The following is a 20,872-nucleotide window of genomic DNA, read 5'->3' on the forward strand; positions in this document are numbered from 1 at the left end:
TTATAATTGTGTTCATCCATATTATCCTACCCCTGACTTGTTTTGAATCAAACCCTGCATGACACTAATTGGATTTGTATATTTTTCTCAACTTTAAATAAAACGAGAAAAGAGAAAATCTCTGACAAATCAAAATGTAAACGGAGCCTTTTGAAATCTCACTCAATCTGCAGACTCTTTCTTTAGATACTCTCCATGTATTTTTTTTTCTTTATTTTTAGCGTAATGAAAATCTATATTTACCTTCCATAGCTGCTTTGGCCAATTACCCACAAACATCACTCACCACTTTGTAGCTGTGAGTGGTTTTCTACTCGCTCTGTGATTGATCGGCTCGGGCTTATTTGCGGCAGAGGAGAAGATGCGGATGAGGAACTTGTCGATTCCATTACAGAGAAACACGCTAATAACACTGTGAGGCATTAATTCAGGGAGGCTTTGATGAGGAATCTGTTTGGGAAGAATTGTGTTTGTTGTATTATTAATACCTGACGTCACTATCAGAAAACTATGTTGACGAATGAGTGATACGACCAGAAAAATAAACTTTTTTCAGACATGTCTAATGAGAAGTTAGTTTCAAACAAACTTTTTCCCGTAAACTTGTTCAATGTTCGTCGCCCAGCTTACCTCAAAGGAAACTTTCCCTGCTCTTGGCCAACAGCTCTAGTGGCAACTCTATATCCCATAACCATGATTCATCCTCAAGAGCTCATCAGCTCACAGTGGGCTCATCAGAATTATTACTCCTCCTCTACTTGTCTTTATTATCCAATTTCCCTCCCCTCTCCTCCTATTCCGGCACTCATTGCCGGCCAGCCACCTTATAAACCGGCTCCTTCACCTTCGTGCTCAGCAGAACTTTTCAGGCTTTGTTTGCGTTTCTCGGTCCTGCTGTCGTTTAGAACTCGGATTAACACTGGTGCGTATATGTACTTCAGTAAATCAGGCATGTTCAGGGGCCCAACATGTATGAGTGTGTGAAATTTTGTGTTGATCCAAATGAAAGTTAGGATCTAGTGAATTGGAGTGTGTTTTTTTGGGGGACTGTTGGGCCTTGGTGGAGGTCTGCACTCTACTGAGTTATATAGTAGTTATACTTTTGGTTTTTAGGGTAGTGTATGTAGAGTTTAGGGCTCCACGTGTAGTTAAAGTCAGTTTTTTTGATTGGTGTGCATCAGGGGCGGGTTCAGGGGTGGGTCCAAGGGGGAATTGGCCCCAGCGTAAGGCCCTAGCCTCAAGTACTTGAACATTGCTTTGACAAACCTGTCTCCCTACCACTTCTATATTCACTTTATATGTACGCACATATGACTGGACCCTAAATCTAAATAAATGTGCTACTGACTGGACCTATAATTGTCCCCGTTGTGTAAATTGTGTCCCTATTTATGCCCAACCCCCCGATTCAGAAAAATCTTAGATCCGCCACTGGTGTGAATGCAGACTTTGAGATGAGAAACGAGAAGCCAAAAATCAAGTATATAAAAAAGGGGTTTATTATATTTTTCCCTCCCCTGGTAAGAATAAAAAAAGGTAACATGTTAGATAATAAAAGTATATACATACATGACGTATTTAACGAATACATGGTTTCAAAAAGATGCATATAGACACTTACTTATCAAAAACACTTATAAGACACAGACAGGACTGAGGACATGTTAGGCATTGTGGTGAGTACATCAGTTATTCATAGAAAGAACTGGGTTTTCAAATAAGGCACATTACACAAATATAATCCCGACAGCCACAGTTTACAGTCGTTTTCGGGAAGTAGTATTTTCCTTCAAATGGACACAGGTTTTTAAGTGATTGTTGTTGCATGTTACCGTTTACAAAACAGGCTTTATTATTTACATTATGTACAATGTCTCCCTTTTTTTCACTGGGTCTGTTTCTGCTCTATGTGGGAGGCAGAGGAACATACAGTCTGTAGTAACTTTTAAAAAAGAGCAGGGTGTACAGCAGAGGGTCCTGGGGATGCTTTTGGTGCCGCTGAGCTTTGGGGAATCCAAGCTTTAGGTCCGATAACACCCCCCCCCATTCAACAGGAAGTACAGTTAATACACAGCTGGCACTTTGAGGGGCTCTGCTGGGTGTGTCAGTGCTCAGTTAAATGACTCGCAGCCCTGTGAGGAGTCAGTATTGTTTGCCCAGAGCCGTCACTCAGTCTTTTTCCGGCTCTGCGTTTGCCCTTTAACACTGGAGATTACAACCATGTTGTCGGAAGGAGATAACTTGAGAGTATGTTCTGCGGGGGGGGGGGGGGGGGGGGATTATAGGTCGTCCCCTCCGGCAGAGCTGAAGCTGCTCCTGCGACTACTGTCCTTGGACGCAGCTCCGGGCGAGCCGGCCGACAGGAGCGGGTCGGTGCCGAACGGCGACAGCGGGTCGTCCATGAGGATCTCGTCCAGCCGGTGCTCCTCCTTGAGCGTGGCGCTGAAGAAGTCTGTGAAGTGGGACAGCGGGTCGGAGAACGTTGCGAGCCCGTCGGCGCCGGTGATGTGGTCCTGCGGGCCACTGGCGCCGGGGAGGGAGGCCACGCCGGCCACTGCGGCTATCCTCTGGAGGTAGTCGCTGTTGGGGTCCTCCTGGTAGAGTGTGGGCTGCTGGGGCTGCTGGGCCTGCTGGGCCTGGGGGGACAGCTGCTGTGGTTGTTGTTTGAGGAGGTGGGAGGAGAGTTCGACTGATCCCAAGGTAGTGGTCATGTTTGGGAGACCGTGTGCTCGTGCCTGGATCTCAAGCTCCTGAAAAAGGGAAGGAAAGAATTCATTACTTAACATGTTTCTTGGAAAATTACCTGCTCACTTTGTAGTTACGATATTATCTCTCTCTCTCACACACACACACACACAAACACACACACATACACACACACACACACACATTCTCAGAGTACGCTCTCAGCACTAATCACCTATCAGTGTCATCACAAAGCCCAGTTTGACCTTTGTAAACTCTCCCTTTATCTTCAGTGGCCATAAAGGTTTCCTGGACCCTTATGTCATCCTCAGAGATCATTCCAGATTTTTCTTTGTGTCTTTCCCGTTGCTCCAACTCCAATAAACCACAATTTGTGTTTGCGCTCAAGAGTGCGCACGTAATGCGCCGAGCCTCATGCACGCATGCACCATTAGATATGCCTTTGATTAGTGCTCCTCATCTATTTCTGACACCCGCTGCTTTTATTTCCACTGAAAGAGATTAGCTGATTGTCTTTATTCATCACGTAATTAGCACAGACGGGGTGGGGGTGGGGCTGGGGGGTCTTTACCAGACTGGTCTCTGCTGTAATGGACTGTAAAGCCCATGTTCCACTGGTCAGAAAACACACTAACATCTGGCTGTTGTCTGCAGGGGGAATTATTACAATCCACATTCACTCCCGGGTCAAATGACTCTGCAGTGGACACATGGTGATGGAAACGTGACATCCCAGTGAACACATTTTTTGCATTTATCCTCTTCTTTTTGACAGTTTAGATGCTGAGGCTGCAACTTTTCTGGCCTATCGTAAGACGTGCAATGAAAGTTTGTGTACCTATAATCCCTCTCTCCATTTTGTTTTTCTTATTTTTGTGTTGTGCAAAAGGCAACACTGGCGAGACTGCTTCTTGGTTTAAGGCGTGTTTTTTTTCTGGGTTTATCTACATTTAAGAAAACCTGCATATATCTCCTAATAATAAGTCACTGTATTACGTGCATGGATTTAAGTGCGCAGTCCTTAGAAAACAAATTACTGGACTAATTCTTTTATGGAATAACAAACGCACAAATAAAGGACATACGTTTTAGGGCGTGCAAATAAACCTTCAAAAACAGTGGTGAGCTTGGACAACTTGCTTAAAAGTGGCCGATTTTAAGTCGATCAACTTCCTGATCCACTGTAATTTTTTTCTCCCTGGTGATTTTATTGTTTCAACCATCGCTCAGTTGTGTTCTGTTACCTGGATCCTCAGCAGCAGCCTCCTGTTGGCCTGCTCCAGCTTCTTCTGCCGGGTCTCCAGCTCCCTGGCGTGCTGCTGCTCCTTCTGCATCCACTTGATGTACTCCACCGAGGCCTTGAGGATGGTGCCTTTGTTCCAGCGCATGTCCCTGCAGAAAGGAGAAATGTAAAAAAGATAACCTTTAACACAGAACCCCCTGATGTCGGCAGAATATCCTCCGCGTATAAAAAAAAAAGGAGAAAAAAGTTTTAACGTGGAGGTTTTTACCCCTTTTTTATGATATGAATAAGAAATGGTGATTTACATTGAGCAATTATTCATCCTCGGACATTACATGGGGACACTGAATGGGGAAATTTAATAGAATAGTTAAGTAGCTATGTGGAAAGTCCATTCTCGTGGCTCCTTGTTCGGTAAAATTAATCCTTGAGTAAAAATAGGTGAGGGGAAAATGAGCTAAGTAGGAAGACAGTGGGGGGGGGGATGGAGAAATGGAGTTAAGGTGCTAGAGTGCAAGTCATTCCTTTGCAGATATTATTACTTTTTTTTAAGGGGTTCCTGTAGTGAAATTGTCATTTTTCACACGAGTGAGACACCGGTCTGATCAGCAGCTAATAATCTCCTTTATCCTGTGTTAATGGCGCCGCGACAACGGTAACCTTCCATTTAAATTCCAGGCAAAGTTCAATTGCGAGAGATGGCCGGTGGATTTCTCTTCACCTCCGCTCTCCCATCTCCGCGTTTCCAATTGTGCTTCAAACTTTGATTCGAACGGCGCGGCCCGCCTCCTCTCTGCGTTTGACCCGTCTCCTCGCCGCTCATTGCTTTTGAGCTGAACCGCCGCGACCCAGCGAGAGGACGTATGGCTCTCGGAGCGCCGACGACAATGGAGGTTCAAGTGCCCCCTCCAAATGGGACTGAAATGTGCTCGAGCGCTCATTTGAATTCAGCCAACGACATTTTGAGTGTCTTTGTGCTCGGGTTTTTAATACTCTTCCCCCTGAAAGACAATTTCTCTGTCTTGGCAGTTGTTCCGGGGGTATGAGACAAAGACGAGAAGCAGTTCATGTTCTTACAGTGAATTCATTTTTCGGATTTTGCAACTTACGGGTCGTTTGATTTGGGTATGAGGGTCCCCAGCTCCTTTATCCTGTAGTTGATGTTGTATCTTCGTCTTCTTTCGACTAAGGAAACAAAAAAAGAAAGAGATGAGTAAACCCTCTTCAGTTGCTCTATTAAATTCAATGGGTGTAGTAGATTTGGGTTTGGACAGTGAAGGAATCAGAAATCAGATATTATCACTGAGTGCTGCATACAAGGACATAAAAAAAACACTGCTCCTCTTTGGTGCAGCGAACAAAGATAAATATAATATGAAGAAATGATGAAATAAACAATAAAATATAAAAAATACATATGACACTAAACCTACATATACTTTTATATGTAGCAGTGATGATGATTGAGTGTTGCATACAAAATATGCCTCAAAATATGAGGGGATACTCAATTATATAATATATAAATGTCATATAGAAACCCTGATTTTCAAACTGAATTATCAGTTGTTTACCAGCTGCAGCTCGGAAGAAGCAGTCGTGGAACCGAAACTGTATTTGTACTTAATTGGTTTCGAGTGTAACAGAATTGAAAATGTCTCCATCGCAATTAATTTCTAATTTCAATAGTTTGTGATAAAAAAAAAATCCCTCATGCCTTGTTTCCCTTTTCTATGAGTGGATCAAGAGCAGAGTCATTACTGCATGTGGGTCATCAGGATATGAAGATAATTTGAAAAGTGAATTAGCCGAAGCTCATCAAGGTTTTTCGGTATGTCAGCCACAATTTTATTCTGAAAATCCTGCCAAAAAAAGCTGACTGGTGACTGACATTTTTGAATGATTGATTTACTGGAATTTAGTAAAAAAAATAAAAGGAGAAAAACTGCAGGATCGCAGGTGAGGTTTTAAAAAAAAGACACATTTATCAATTTGTAAAAGATGACTATTCATTTAGAAATTTCAGTTAAAATCACAGAGAAGATTAATGTGTAGTCCAGATTCAGGCCAGTTATATCAGTAAACACATGCACAGTCAACTTTGTGCAGAGTGAGGCCCTTTGTATGTGTCTTCAGAAAACAAGTGCACACTTTGTTTTGGCCATCTAACAAAAGAACTTCTCGACCAAAGATAAAAGCACAACGCCCTTGAGGCCGGTGCTAACTCATCACCAGACCATAAATTGTTATGGAGTTGAAAGGCGGCGGGGGGGGGGACACTCACTCAAATTGTGGTTGTCTTTCTTCTGTCGCTCTTTGGCCATCCCCCTTGAGTCAAGTTCTGGGAAGAAAAAAAAAACAGAGAGGGGAACGAAGTGATTAGAAACGCACACTAATTTAGCATCTTAAAAAAGACACAAAACACCATGAAACCTCCAGTCACGAGAGGCGCGGGCCAGTTGTGTCGAGACAGTTCGGTGCCGGGGTCAAGAGAGTGGAGTTTATCTGTGCAGCTATCCCTCATCACAGTTTGACCTCCTTTACACACACACAGACAAACACACTGAAAGAGCCCAATTTATCCCGTCCAGTTTGTCTGAAGCTCTTTGTGGAAAATAAAAAATGGTGGCCACTTTTAAACTACTTACTCCGCAATTAAGACAGTTCCCTAATCTCTCCCGGCGAGGGCCCAAATTGCCAGTGCATCCATATTTGTATTCGCATTCTTCCAAATTACATAATTGGGGACCTGCGATTGGATTTCCCAATTTGTCTCTGTTGATTCAATCAGGACAATTTAGACTGTGTAACAGCCCATTGTCCTCTCCGCCCACACTCAGAACCAGTTGGCAATTTACTTATTTGCCGGTTGAGAGCGAAGGGCTTCTTCAGGCATCCTTTTCGATTTCCTAAATCAATTAGACGCCTTCGCTTGATGCATGACATTAATAAGAAATGTCTTAAAGGAGCCCTCTGTTTTCGCACTGTGACGAAAAGTCCACACATTTCTGCAGCCTATTAACGGAAGCAATGACAAGCAGGGCAGTGTTTGTCAAACACTGGACACAAATCAGCTCACATATTTGCCTGACACGCGTAATTGGACTCGATTTTTTGCAGGAACAGACGCACACAATGTGTTGCCGTTTATAGCCGACACAGGTACGCTCTGTTCTGCTACCTAAACCTTCAAGGTTTGGATCTTTTCCAACCATAACCTTTGGGATTTTTTGCAGAAGCTCAGAGCTTGTGATAAGTCATTAATTGATTAGTGGTTTGATCAGAGCTGGGGTGCATACCTGTGTATTCCCTCTTAACAGTGAGCTTTGTGGGGTTAGATGTGGGGCTCATTCCACCATTAGGGGCGTTCATACCTGGTTCACCCCCATAGACGTCCAGCATGCTGCCACTGAGGGACACCTGCAGGGGGAGAGAAAGGAGGGTGGGTCAGTCTCAGGGGAAACACACATTTACATTTCACACACTCCTTAGCACTGATACCTTTCACACCTCGACGAAAGCCACAACACAAACAGTTGTTTGTAGCTGCTGTGTGCCTTTGTTGGGCATTAACAAGAAAAATGCCACAGGGCAAGTGCAGAGCCTTGCAGACAAGCAGTCTGGCTCGGCTGCGGCCCCTCCTGCCAGGAGCCGTATTCTACCCACATGTCCGCCACAGCAGGACAAGACAAACCCAAACGTTCTAAGTGCGCCTATCACAGTTGTTGCAAAGTTCCAAAGCAACTACATTTCCAGGGAGGTGCACGTCGAGAGGATGGGGCGGAGGCTCTCCAGTGAGGGCTCACTGCCAGTGTGTCCGTATAAGGTTTCCGGATTCCTCCATTAAATAGTCAAGATATGGATACTCAGTGTTAACCGGGAGAAACATGTTTAAAACACAATTAATATCTTTTAAAGACATTTGAAAAAGTGTGAAAAAAACAAATTTCTTCGCAGGGGCATATACAAGGGATCCATAGAGTATTTTTTGTGGTACTCTTTATACCTGTGACCTCCCTTATACCCCAAAAGTATACACTGGCCTTTACTCCTGACCTCCAATTCAATATTAGTGCTTTTCTACATTGGTATAACTAGGCAGTGTCTCGATCTGCGAGTGCACCCAATTCCAAAACCCCTCGGCTTGAAAGCGACATGAAACATGTCCTCTGTGTTGAAAATAGCCTCGCGTTAGATGAGGAGGCTACACAGGTCAACTGCCCGAACAGAGGAAAAACTGTTTTCCTACGGGTGTCTGCTCGTCTGGGAAAAGAATGGATCGGTTCTGCTATAATGACGCCTTTACACGGACAGAGGGAGGGGAGGGAGGGTGAATGTCAACATGTAGCGTGCTGATACACATGTGTGTCTAATCCGAATTTGTGTATTTATGGGAGGAAAAAAAAGGCTACAGAGGTCAACACGGATTCAAGGACCCTCGCAGCCTATGTTGCCTGCGATGTGTGTGTGTGTGTGTGTGTGTGTGTGTCTGTGTGTGTCTGTGTCCAACTCCCAGACTGGTGAATGTGATAAGGCTGCGTGCCAAGTCGAGAGATGGGAAGGAGCGGAGAGCGAGAGGAAACAAAACAGGAGGAAACTGCAGACATTTCAACTATCTCCAGTCGGTTTTCTTTTGGTACTTCTTTTTTCTTTTCTTTTCATTATCTCATCGAAAAGGGAGGGGAGAGGAGGAGGAGGAGGAGGAGGAGGGGACAGAAGTGCTTATCAAAATGAAAGATTGCAACATTTTCCCCCCCACTACTCCCACTGTAATCACTTCAATCCCTCTCCCGCCTGCGCTGCCGGATGTGTTGACACGGCGAAACGGCTTGATGCATCGTACTGTATGACTAATTAGGATGAATTGATCCGTTTAAGCATGGTATCATTTCTGAACCAGCCCGTGGGGAGTGTGTGCATTAACCCAATCCAACGCGTGAGAAACTCCCACTCCTAACTCCTTACTGCTGCCCCCCCCCCCCCCCCCCCACCATTGTGTTATCTCTTCCTCAGCCCCCCTCATTCCGCCTCTGCTGCGGTATCTTGTTTGGCCTCATCTCTGTGTATCATTCTTAGTCTGTCCCTCTGTATTTGAGGAATTAGGCCAGATTCCCAGTGTTCCCACCCAACCCACACATTGTGCTACAGGTGTTGCTGTGTTCACCGACCGAATGGACGCCTTGTCCCAGATTTTTACTCAACAGTTTTAGAATTCCTTCCCGCCGAGTGCTGTGGTACCAGTTCTGTTCTAGCCAAGAATGGACGTTGAGTAAGACAGTGACATTAGATTTAGCTCCTTGTCCTTCTTCTAAATGGAATCTTTATTGTTAAACTTCTCGAGCAATGTGAGAAATGCTGCTAAGCCCCAATGAACTTTCACTCGTCTCTAGACTTAAGCCGTCCTCAAACTGAGAGAGGTCCCACTTTTCCCAAGCGAGTCAAACGTCAGGTTGGAGGAACCTCAAGTTTCAAAATTCAGAAGTCGTTCAAGACGACATTAAAGTTGACATAAGCCCTGCTGCAAATACACGTGCACAGCAGGTTAACAAGTGAGGGCTGTGCTGCAGAAATACATATAAAAGACCTTCAGAGCATAGACAGTGTGAGGCATTTGAAAACAGTGCTAGAATAAGAGTGTTTCAAACTTACATTGTTCTGCATTAGCATGTTCGACTCCATGCAATCCAAGCCCCCGTCGTTGAAGCCGGACTCGAGACTAATTAGGTCATCGATAACTTCATCCATCGGAAACTGAAAGAAAACAAGTTTCAATACTGAATACTGAATTTTTCAATACTGTCCAAATCTGTGCTTTGGAAATCTCAAAACATTCAAACCAATATAGACACAAGAAGAAAAAACGAGACACTAATCCAATAACTCGTAAAGTTTTCCTCTGCAGTGAGAAACATGCATGTGCTATCAAACTAGTTTCCTCCTTTGAATGGGTACTCTCATCACAGACTGCATGTCTGAAGTTATTGATGAGCACATCAGAGAGAGGGGGGGGGGGATCAATAATGGCATCACTTTGTTTTGGATGATTAGTCGGAGCTGCTCCAGCATATTAGAGATTCAAACTTTTTACAGTTACACACAGTCACTGGTGCATGTAAATTTATTTGATGCCTCCCAGCAAAAGTGTCAGCCATAACTCATCTCTCTTAATTTTGAAAGCATTTAGAGGGAATGTAACAATTCTCCTGAGTAACAATTAATTAGTTTGACAGGAATATGGACGGTTGACAGGAAAGAGTTTTTTAAAAGTTGCGAAACCTACAAATATTATGAAACTTTTAATCCGGTCTGTGGTTAAATTTGTTTGTGGTTTCAAGTTTCACGCTTTTCCAGTCACCACTATGCACATTCAGAGTTTTTCTCAATTTCAGTTCCATAAATTCAACCGCAGTTTAATTCCGTTTGACTCACCTCGCTGTCGTGACTGGCCATGGTGAGCAAGGTGATGGGGCTGGTGGGGTTGCTGCCGTCGCTGAGAGAGGCCATGTTCCCGTTCCTCATGATGGGCATGGTGGCCAGCTGGCCGGGGCCGTGCAGGTGAGGGATGGCGTGGTCCTGCCCGGTCGACGAGGCCAGCTTGGAGCCCAGCGTCAGGTACTGCTTGACCTGCTGGTTCTGGCTCTGGTGGAGGTGGAACTTGGAGCTCTCGAGGTGGCTCTGGACCTGCGGCAAAATGAAATCACACATGGTTTTAGTTGGCTTCATTGAAAAGTAGTCCAGTCGGAGGGGAGAACGCGTCCAAATGCAAGGGTTGTTTGCATTTTCTGTGGACTTACGAAAAATAGATTTTATCAAACACTCATCGTTGAGCGTCACAATTTCCCATGAGTGGTCACTCCCTGTATTTAACACTCCTTAAACTGACTCATGTTTATCATATGTAGCAAGGTTTTTATGGGAATGACCCAATCTATAAAAAATTTGTCAAGCGTCTGACTGGAAATGTCAACAGATATAGGTTAAAGGTTCAAACTTACACATTCTCTTAAAATGCAGAAGCACACTCATGCATTCAGCCAGCAGTCAACACTACCAAACCAGTAACGAGAGCCGCGCAAACTTTCAGACAACATGACGACACACGACAAGGAAATGTTGCAATAAACAAATAAATGTTACAAGTTGATTCACGAGAATCTGAATTTCGATGGTCTTACATTTGAAGCTCTGGTCGCGTCCCGCATTGTGAAGTAGCTGCAGTCGGTTAAGTGTGGCATTCTCAGAAAAAGCAGATTATCTTCAGTTTGTTTTGATGTGGCAGCAGGTCAACTCTAGGCATCCAGATCTGCTGCTGCTGCTGCCGTCCTGCTAATCTGCCGACTTCTCAGTGAGTGTCTGTCCTCTCCAGTCCCCCTACCAGTGTCTTATAAGGGCCCTAAGTGAACTAATTAGGCCCAAAGCTGGGGGTAAGCTTTTATGTTGCGTAGCATGATAATCACTTCAAAAACTGGATTGTCAGATCACCCAGGGTTTGATCACTGCAGGATATCTGCCTTTAGCGACTATCACTAATTCATCGGGGCCGCCCTTTTCTGCCTCGCCGGCCAATAAGCGGCCGGCTCCCATAGTCCTCTGCTGGCTTGCTCCAGGGGTTGTGGCAGCACAATTGACCCTTGTTCCCCAGAGGGGGTTTTAAATAACTCCTCTAAGGCCATTTTTAACCGTGCCTTTTCATTCATTCATCGGTTTCAATGCAGACAGTTTTGTATTATCAGCTTCCAAAACAATAAGAGCGATAAAGCTATTTTGGGGTTTTTAACACTCTGAGTTTGGGACTATTTTCCAACACAGCATCTCACCTAAAAATGGCCGATTAGACTGGAGCTCACAAAGAAGCTGGTTTATAACTTACTTTATTGGTTTATGTCCTGTAAATTATTTTTAGGAGAAACGTAATAATAATAATGATGATAACAATAATAATGCAACTAATGTATCCATTGATGTTATGATTTGATTCATGTCTGGGTATATTTATCCAGATTCTCTTAACTTAATCTTAAAAGTTTTCCGTTCACTGGTTATAATAATTTGCTGTCGGGGTTGTCCAGACTTTTATTTTTTTGTATTTACTAAATTGAATTTTTTTGTCAATGATTGATTTCAGCTGGTCAATTGGAAGGAACAGAAAATCAGATGAGCAACAATACAGGGTTTAGTAACTAAATCTGTGGACAATGAATATTAAGTAACTGAGGGAAATTAGATATTAAATCCTTATACTGCTCATGTAATCGTGGTGTCACATTTAAGCATGTTACCGAACCTTAAAAAACTGATCATTTAGTGAAGCTTTGTAACTTCGGTTGAGCTACGGCCACAGAAGCTACTGGTGAGAGTCCTCAGCCTTTTTTTCAGATATCAGCTTGCGTAAAATTGAGTCTGGGCACTTTCCAGAGGATAAGAACACAGCAGGAGATTGTCCGAGACAGAAACATCTCTCAGGACATTCAAGCCGGGAGTGGCTGCAGAAATCATGCTTTTTTTTTTTACAGATCGGCCCTTAAAGATCTTGAATCCTGTCTGCTTTCCAAATTGAAGTCTTCTATGTGTCGGGCACCTCCTTTATATCCTGTGATATTTGCATAATTTGCTGTATTCTCATATTAGCTCACTCAGACATTTTTACTGGCAGGAGAAGTTTCAGGAGCAACTGACTCAGACATTTGAGTTCTAATTTCTCCAAAAGGTCCGGAGTTCAGTGCATGTCTTACAGCCACTCTAAAGTCAGCAGACTCATTTAGTAATGTCCATGATGCAGCTTAATTTACCTAAATCTGTATTTAACTAAAATTAGCCAACATAAGCTTCTGGTTGTGCCGTATCAAGTTACTCTGTCCTGAATGAATCAAATGAATCCACCTTGTTTAGTCTTCAGCGGGAGAACTCTTCTCTGAGAAGTTACAAAGTCTCTCAGGAGGAAACGCTGGAATTCATCAAAAAATCACACCCGAAAAGAGGAAGTAAAATACACAAGTTGCGTTATATGAGAATGAGAGATTAAATGAATAAGCTGCAAAGGAAGACGTGATCCTGGTGGAGGTGATAACATGCAGATGAAATGATGATGCTGTAGCTCATTGTGTTTTCAGACTTTGAGCAGCAATCACAGTTTTTCTTGCTTTTCGAGCTCAACACTGTTTAAACCCCCAGGGATCCAACTTTAGGCTCGGTACTGAACCCCAGCATTAAATTCCTCTCGTCAGCAACGCAGACTGGCCACATTCACCATTCGTCAACCTAAGCAAGAGGAGGCTCGTCACAATGCTCAACTTGTGGGTTGTGACTGGGAGCTCTTATCTGCCTTCCCCGGGCCAAACAAGATGCCAGTTGTTAGCCAATCAACATTTATGTTTTTTCCACTACGGAGAGCAGGAGGGATGCCAGCGCGGCTCCACACCACATCTGCTTTGTGTGACAGCAGATTGTCCTGGTTTCACTTCAGCTTTCTCACTACTGTAAATGCCGGAGACACGCTTGTTATCCACTTAAGGGGATCTGATTAGATTTGAGAGGTAATGGTGCTTCAGTCACCAAGGCCAACTCCGACAATGGCAGCCCTGTGCATGTGTGAAGGGGACATGCTGAACATTATCAATGCCCACCATACTCATGGGGACAGGAATGAGATAAGAATCGAATCAATCGGGGCTCAAGTTCCAGATTGTTGGACTATTCTGAAGTTTCAGACGCTTCACTTTTTTCCCCCCCTTCTTTCTCGATATGGCTACAAGCACCTGCTACTACAATTGAGGCAGTGTTTGAGGTTTCTGGCAGAGGAGAGGTCACAGGTTCACTTTTAATTCGCACACATTTGCACAGTTATTCCTGACATGCATGTCGGCCAAACCTCCCAACCCACCGATATCAAAGCTTTTGCTACCAGGCCTTCTACACAGCTCCTGATATTTCTGCAAAGGACAAAAAGATTAAGTATCCCTTCAGCTTATGTAAGCGCGGCTTCTTCAAATTGTTTCATCCAGTTCGTTTTTTTCTACTTCCTGCATCAAGTTAAAAACTTAAGGGATCAGCTGCATCTCCCTAACTTCATTATGCTCATTACAGAGATGTTTCAATCAGTAAAATAAAGATGTCAGAGCCACACAAACACACATACACAAACACAGTTGTAGACAGTAATCCTTATCAGCACTTTCTATTCTTTGTTGACAGTCTAACAATTAACCTTATCCCTAACTTTTGACCAATTGAAGAGGATCCCCACACACACACGTCTCCATGATTTCAGAGGAGATACATTGACCCGCACTTAGTTCCTGGACACATCCCCATACTTACAACTTTCCTAACCCTCAACCTTAACGAAACCCCTGACTTGAACTTAACTCGAAAACATGTCTACTAAATTTACACAACGTCATTTTAAACAGACACAAACACACACACACACACACATAGACAGTTGTAGACAGCAATCCTTATCAGCACTTTCTATTCATTGTTGACAGTCCAACAATTAACTTTATCCCCTACTTTGACCAATTTAAGATGACCCCCCCACACACACACATCTCCATGATTTCAGAGATTACATTGACCTGCACTGATTTCCTGGAGACATCCCCATACTTAAAACTTGCCTAACCCTTACCCTTAACCTTAACGAAACCCCTGACTTGAAATTTACTCAAAAACATGTTTACTAAATGAACACAATGTGATTTTAAACACACACATAGACATTTACTTACATTATCTCAGCACTTAAGAATGGCTTTAACCACACAAGAATCTCTGCAGCTTAAACAAATCCAAACATGTGCTCTCGTTTTTTCCAGAATAGAATATATGATTTCACACAACTGAAACTATCAAGAATACTACAAGTGCTCTTTGCCCCAAAAGAGAAAAATGCATTAATATCTTACCATTACAAGATGAATACGCACTCAAAAATAAAAACACAACCCTGGATTACAGAAGCACATGTCTCATCCCAGAGTCCAGTTTATGAATGCCTTCAAAGCATGGTCCTCTTTCTCCAGCCTCTGTGTGTGAGATAGATATAATCGTGTTGTCATTTACCTCTGAGCTCAAAGCGCAAAGTGCATTTCTCTAGTTCGGGCTGAAGTGCTGCTCTCGCAAATCCATGAGAACAGACACACTCACAGGTGTTTCTTCTTCTTCACTGACATGCCGTTGCCTAACTCAGTTTCAGTCTTGCCCAAGTTCTCCTTTCACTTCAGAAAAATCCAGCAGTTTATGAAACAGTGGGTGATGGTGACATTAAGTATAGCTGTACAAATTTGGGACATAACCGAGGTAGGAGATTTTAAACCGTTTCTCCAAAGGCACTGTGATTTCTCCCCAACACACTGACACAGTTGCAGGATGCATGGAGCCATGATTGATTATCTTTTCTCCCCATCTTGAATCTGAGGTGATAAGATGGAAATGGAACGACTGGAACAACTGTAGTTTTGCTGAGCCTGCTAACCAGTAAATAGCCGAAAATCCCACACCCTAGATTGTGAAATGTGAGGGGAGATAAGACTGGAATGGCGAACTGAACGCAAAATCTGCATTACACAGTGGATATTCAGTTATTCTGGTTGTACGTGCATGGCCACTATAAAGAGCAGGCGTACCCTCTTGCATGCAAACAAACACAAGCATTCTTTTCTAAATCTGATCTTATCCTGATATCCCCGGCCGATAGCGGAGTCGCCCCCCCCCCCTACCTGTAGCAGTTGGATCTCTGTCATAGTTATGACTTTGACCACACAGCAGCGACTCATGGCTCCCCTGAGCGACAGTGTCTCCCACCGCAGGAGCTGAAGAGTGGTTTTTTTGCAGAGGAACAAGAGCTGTCACGGCTACAGCTGTAGCTCTCAGCCGAGACAGGGGGAGAAGAAGAGGAAGAAGGAGAAGAGCGGTTCTGCAGCCTCCTTCCTGAGCTTTTGCAGAAATATCGGAAAGGAAGGCATGACACATCAGCTTATTTGGGAGCCACACAGGCCATTTCCTGTGTGTGTGTGTCTGTGTTAGTACATGTGTGTGCTTTTTGGTCAGAGAAAGGCCTGACAGAGGCAGAAATACAGATGGCAGTTAGGGGGGTTGGTGAGTGTGTGTGTAGGGGTGCAATAACTTGTCAGAATGTGAGTTCCTGCTTGTGGATCACTGCACTTTCCTGCCTGCAGAACATCCAGCCGCGCTCAGCACATTCTCCCAGGTTATCTACATGACACCTACTTCCCTTGGAAGGCTTTTTTAAACCTCCACACCGCAGCCACGGCTGCGACAGGGGGAAACATAGAAAACTGCAATCTGTGGATGTGTGCAAATATGCTAAATCGGACAGATCTAGACTCACACAGACGTGGTGTCCCAGCCTCTGTCGGGCCACAGCAGAGGCCGGTGCTGGACTTCCCACTTTGAAATCCTGGACACAGCAAAATTGAGCAGGGTCACCGCAAGTCTTCCCAGGCTACAGATAATAAAACTAATCAACAGAATCTGACGCCAAGAACATGCAGTCTTAAAATTCTTCCACAGTCAGCAGACAAATCTCTCTGTATTATTAATTTCCAATATAAGGGGGTATAGCACAAAGACCGACGGTTAAAGGTAGAGCTTGTAAGTTGTTTCTGAAACATCTTATTTGTTGAGATTCTCTTCACATCGCAGTAATCATAAATAAATCAAAATCAGCTCAAACAAAAGAAAACATAAAAAAACATTAAAAAAAACCTGTTCACGTTAAGGCCCGCGTCACAAACATGCAGCCAACTGAGGCGCTCTAACTGCTCACTGTAACTGCGTTAGCCCGATTGTCTCATTTCCATTACATGCTGCATTTGGAGAAATCAGGGAAAATACCTGTACCTACGCTCATAATTATAATCTTATTCCAACACACGGTTACATAGATAATACCTACATTCTTTAATATTAAGACACTACCACATAAGATGACTGTAAGTACCACAGCTGTTACAAGGAGAGAAATTCTATGTGTTTGAGAAAACTCTGTCAATCAAAATCTGGGCAACTATTCATTTTATTTGATTGTGCCTTGTTTAAATGTTAGCATTGCAGCTAATAATGCTAGCACAGAATACGTTTATTTTAACCTACCATTGGTTTAATTGCATGAACCTTCCCTATGTCCACTAGTTTAAGGAGTGAACTGGGGCAGTTTCCAGTTAATACTCTCTGATGACTCAGTGATTATTACAAACAGTGACCGATGGTTATATCCTTTGATACACTTTGATGAAGAAAAGAATCAGGACATTGAATGTAATAAGACAAATTGAATGTAATAAGACAAATTGAATCTGAATGACCAGTGCAGATAAAAAAAAAATTTAAATGATCAAGTTTGATTTTAACACGGTAACGCACAGTAAGCTAACATGTCCGCTCAGCTGTTAAAATGGCAGTTTGTTCCACATGTGTGTGACGGCGGATGATTACATTACATGGAGATTGGCCGTCTCGACGCTATATTTGAATCAGTGTCTTGAAAAAAAAATGAAGTTCCCAAGATAAGCAGACAAGTTAATATCCTGTAGCGTCCGTCAGCTGTGTGAGTGGAGCAATATTTACGTTCCGGTGGCTCCCGCTCAGCTGTTCTTCGTTTCTGTTGTGTCTCTGTGTGAGTGTGTTTGAAGCCGTCTGTCCACACAACACAGTGGTTTTGTTTGAACCCTCACAACTCTCTCGCCATTACCCACGTGTATATTTGTCTGCGTCTTGTTTATTTGATGGCCGCTGTGCGCATCGCATCGAAATTCCTGGCTGGCCATTTTTGGGCTCGCGCTCGCGGTGCAAGCCAAAAGTGCTCACCTTTGTTAGTCCCCCCGCGCTGCATGTTTTAAACATCAGGGACTTCCTGTAAGAGTTGGCCTGCTTCTGAGACAACACTTCAAAGTGCAGCTCCCACATCTGAGGACTGTTTTATCCTGCTAGAAAAGGAATGCATAATGGACACGGCACCACTGCACTTTTAATGATTCTCATATGAATTAAATATTACAGCCATTTTAACTGGATTACATGTGAACCCGGGTGTGCGAGGGTGTGTATGCACCCGTGTGCGCTTGTTACCTTGATGAAATATTGAATTTATGAAAATGGCCTGCCTCGACAGCCGTGTGAAAATAATTAAAATTCAGACTTAAAGTAAAGACACCTTGTAAGAAACAACTTTTAACCGTTAACACACACACACACACACACACACACACAAAAACACATTTGGTGTGAGGCATTATCGAGATTTTAAATTATATTATATTGTAAACGTGATTATGGCCTGAAGGTGTTTTTCTGTTTGTATAATACCAACACTATGAATAAGAAGTAATGTAAGTGCTAAAATGCTAGTATAAATGTTATAAAACTAAATGTGTAATGAAAATGAATAAATACACAAAAATTCAGATACTTTGACAGTCATTAACTTCTAATCTTAAAAACATAACTACAACGGCACTCAGTAGAGAACAATCCTTCACCAAGGCCCAACAGTCCCCTAACAGAACTGCATTTAAATTCACTAGATCCAGATTTTTTCTGGATAATTTTTCTCATATTCCTCAAAATCTGACCCCGTAGCATGCCTGCTGTTTTTCATAAATTTCCATTAATTGTTTTATTTCTTATTCGCAGTGTTGGAGAAAGTGAAAAATAAATTCCTGGATCTGCCTCTTGATCCAGATCTGCACCACAGTTTAGCAATTTGGATTATAGTTTTGGTAAACCTAAATAAGTAGTGTAGATCATATCAATACATTCAAATTCACCTATTTCGATATTTTTTCTTACTAACAAAAACTACATTGAAGGCTTCAGTCCAGTGTAAGAGTCCAGAAAGCTGAGGAGAGAGAAAAAGAGGAGGATGCAGTGCAGCCTGGCCTCTCCGTCAGTGCAGAGGAGATGTGATTAGTCAAAATGAAATAAAACAATTTCTGCCGCTAAATCAGTTAAAGCACATTATTCTTTACAAGCAATGAAAAGGAGCCCATTCACAGGAACACCTGGGTGATACAAGCAAGTATGCACACTGTGCTTCAGAGGGACACAAGCACTAATACAGGTTAGCCCCTTGTGTATATTCTTAGTTGTCAGCTGGGGATGCTGTATGTACAGTAGGCTGCCTGAATCTGTGAGTTAGTTCGAGTTCACGCAGAATCACAAAATGGTTTATTCCCTTTTACGATGTTTGGGTGATGCTGTAGCTGGTAGAAGCCGTAACAACAGCTTTGTTTTTAAACATACACTGGCCAACCGCTGTCTTAGCCACACTGACTATAGATAAAGATGGATGACATGACTTCTCCCTAAAAAGTGAAGCCAAAACATCCCAATCACCCCCTGGTCGCTGGCTGCAGTATAGGTCTGAAACCCCGCCTCCGCCTTGTTAGTGGATGCCACATGGATCAACGTATATGGTGCCTCATTTTCATCCTGAGATATTTGTATTCTTTTTTACCCCAGAAGAAATCACATCCTTTTCTCGCTTTGCAATTTCGATGAATCTTTGTCAGCTTGGTTTGCGATTGGCCAGTGATCCCAGTGCCAGAGCACAAACACAGAATCTCTCATGTGCACCCTAAATGAAAGTCATACAGAGACACTGGGAGGGACAATCCACCAGCCTGCCAATGCATCAAGACATTGGGATTTGTCCCAAGAAATTATTAGTATGCGCACTTGCCAGTGAGGAGGTGCAACATGGCGGCATCCGGTGACGATGCCGGCTCTCAAAACAGCGCCGGGGTTTTCTTTTGAATGGGCCAGATTCATGGAAATAAATATTTCATCAAAGTCCGGATGATTATGATAATATGATGATTCTGGGCTAAAATCACGAGTATTTCCTTATTGCTAAATCTGATTGCAAAGTATAATTCGATTAGGTGGTGCATTGTGGGCACAACAGGCGACACGGCAGGCGGCGGTGTTGGCGGGGCGATGAGGTATATCCAACCAACGTGAAGCGATATGGTTCCTTCCCGTAAAAATTGTACCACAATTTTCTGTATGTTTGCCTCATAAATTTATAATTTATTCAATATAAATCTGAAATAATATCCTTTTTCTCATCTCTTTGATCCCAGTATATTCGTGTTTCTTCACATTGATGTCTTCCTTTAATCTCAGTTTTTGTATTGAATACAACCCCTGTTTTAATCATTCTAACACACGGTTGTACAAGATGGCGAGTGTTGACAAAACGAAATAAAAGATCAACACCAAATAATCTAACACTGCCACAGAGGAACAGAGGTTCTCAACCAAAACCAGCGAGTGCAGGAAAAAAATAAACTGGGAATTTCTTTTTCCAAGCTCTTTAATGCCGTTCTGCGTAACCCATTACAGACTGATGTAGTTAGACTCTAACATTTTAAGTCAATATAAAATATTAGACAACTCCATGTCACTAGTGGATTAATAGATGCTCTTGTTACTGATGTCTGGAGATAGCACTCAACCAGGGTTTCATTGGACTGTGTTGGCTGAAGTCCATTTGGGTGACGTCCATGATCTTAACCCACGCGTATATATAGAATAAGCTGTTTCCTGTTGGCCAGTTGCCTGTTGCCCACAAACTTCTCTCTGCCTTTTATCAGCTGAGGGAATTTACTTTGATCATAAATCAATATTCTATATAAACTAAGTTATTTACTGTACAGTTGTAGATATGGTAACTGCAGAAATTGTTTAGATGTACCTCGTCACTAATGTGGTCAGACTCATTTAGCTATCATCAATTCTAATGCATTTTGGGTAATTTAGGTTCACTGGGGTATTTGCATTACAGGACATGACATTTGGACAAAGTTGCAGCTATTTATCCATTACTGTTAACACGCAGTTTAGACTTAAGTCTCTAACTGAAGGGGCGGCTATGGCTCAATAGAGCGGGTTGTCCGC

General features: G+C 43.0%; 1 protein-coding gene and 1 long non-coding RNA gene across 7 annotated transcripts in view; one reads left to right on the forward strand and one right to left on the reverse strand.

The window, feature by feature from the left end:
- LOC128429082 (uncharacterized) overlaps window positions 1-20,872 on the forward strand; it is a 95,617-nt gene that overhangs the window by 57,462 nt on the left and 17,283 nt on the right. The window lies entirely within an intron of this gene.
- Window positions 2,280-20,872, reverse strand: part of tfec (transcription factor EC) — a 41,232-nt gene continuing 22,639 nt past the window's right edge. Inside the window, exons 1-8 of one of the 5 annotated variants that reach the window (XM_053415367.1) lie at window positions 15,670-15,936; window positions 10,379-10,630; window positions 9,599-9,700; window positions 7,249-7,369; window positions 6,234-6,290; window positions 5,059-5,134; window positions 3,951-4,098; window positions 2,280-2,750 (exon numbers count right to left, since the gene is read on the reverse strand). In XM_053415367.1, the coding sequence (XP_053271342.1) occupies window positions 2,280-2,750; window positions 3,951-4,098; window positions 5,059-5,134; window positions 6,234-6,290; window positions 7,249-7,369; window positions 9,599-9,700; window positions 10,379-10,630; window positions 15,670-15,726 (1,284 nt within the window). In that variant the 5' untranslated portion in view covers window positions 15,727-15,936. Of the gene's footprint in view, window positions 2,751-3,950; window positions 4,099-5,058; window positions 5,135-6,233; window positions 6,291-7,248; window positions 7,370-9,598; window positions 9,701-10,378; window positions 10,631-14,856; window positions 15,203-15,669; window positions 15,937-20,872 lie in introns of those variants that run through there. The other 4 variants (XM_053415368.1, XM_053415369.1, XM_053415366.1 and 1 more) reach the window with 4 other exon arrangements.

Source organism: Pleuronectes platessa, chromosome 22, assembly GCF_947347685.1.
Source record: "Pleuronectes platessa chromosome 22, fPlePla1.1, whole genome shotgun sequence".
Lineage (NCBI taxonomy): Eukaryota > Metazoa > Chordata > Actinopteri > Pleuronectiformes > Pleuronectidae > Pleuronectes > Pleuronectes platessa.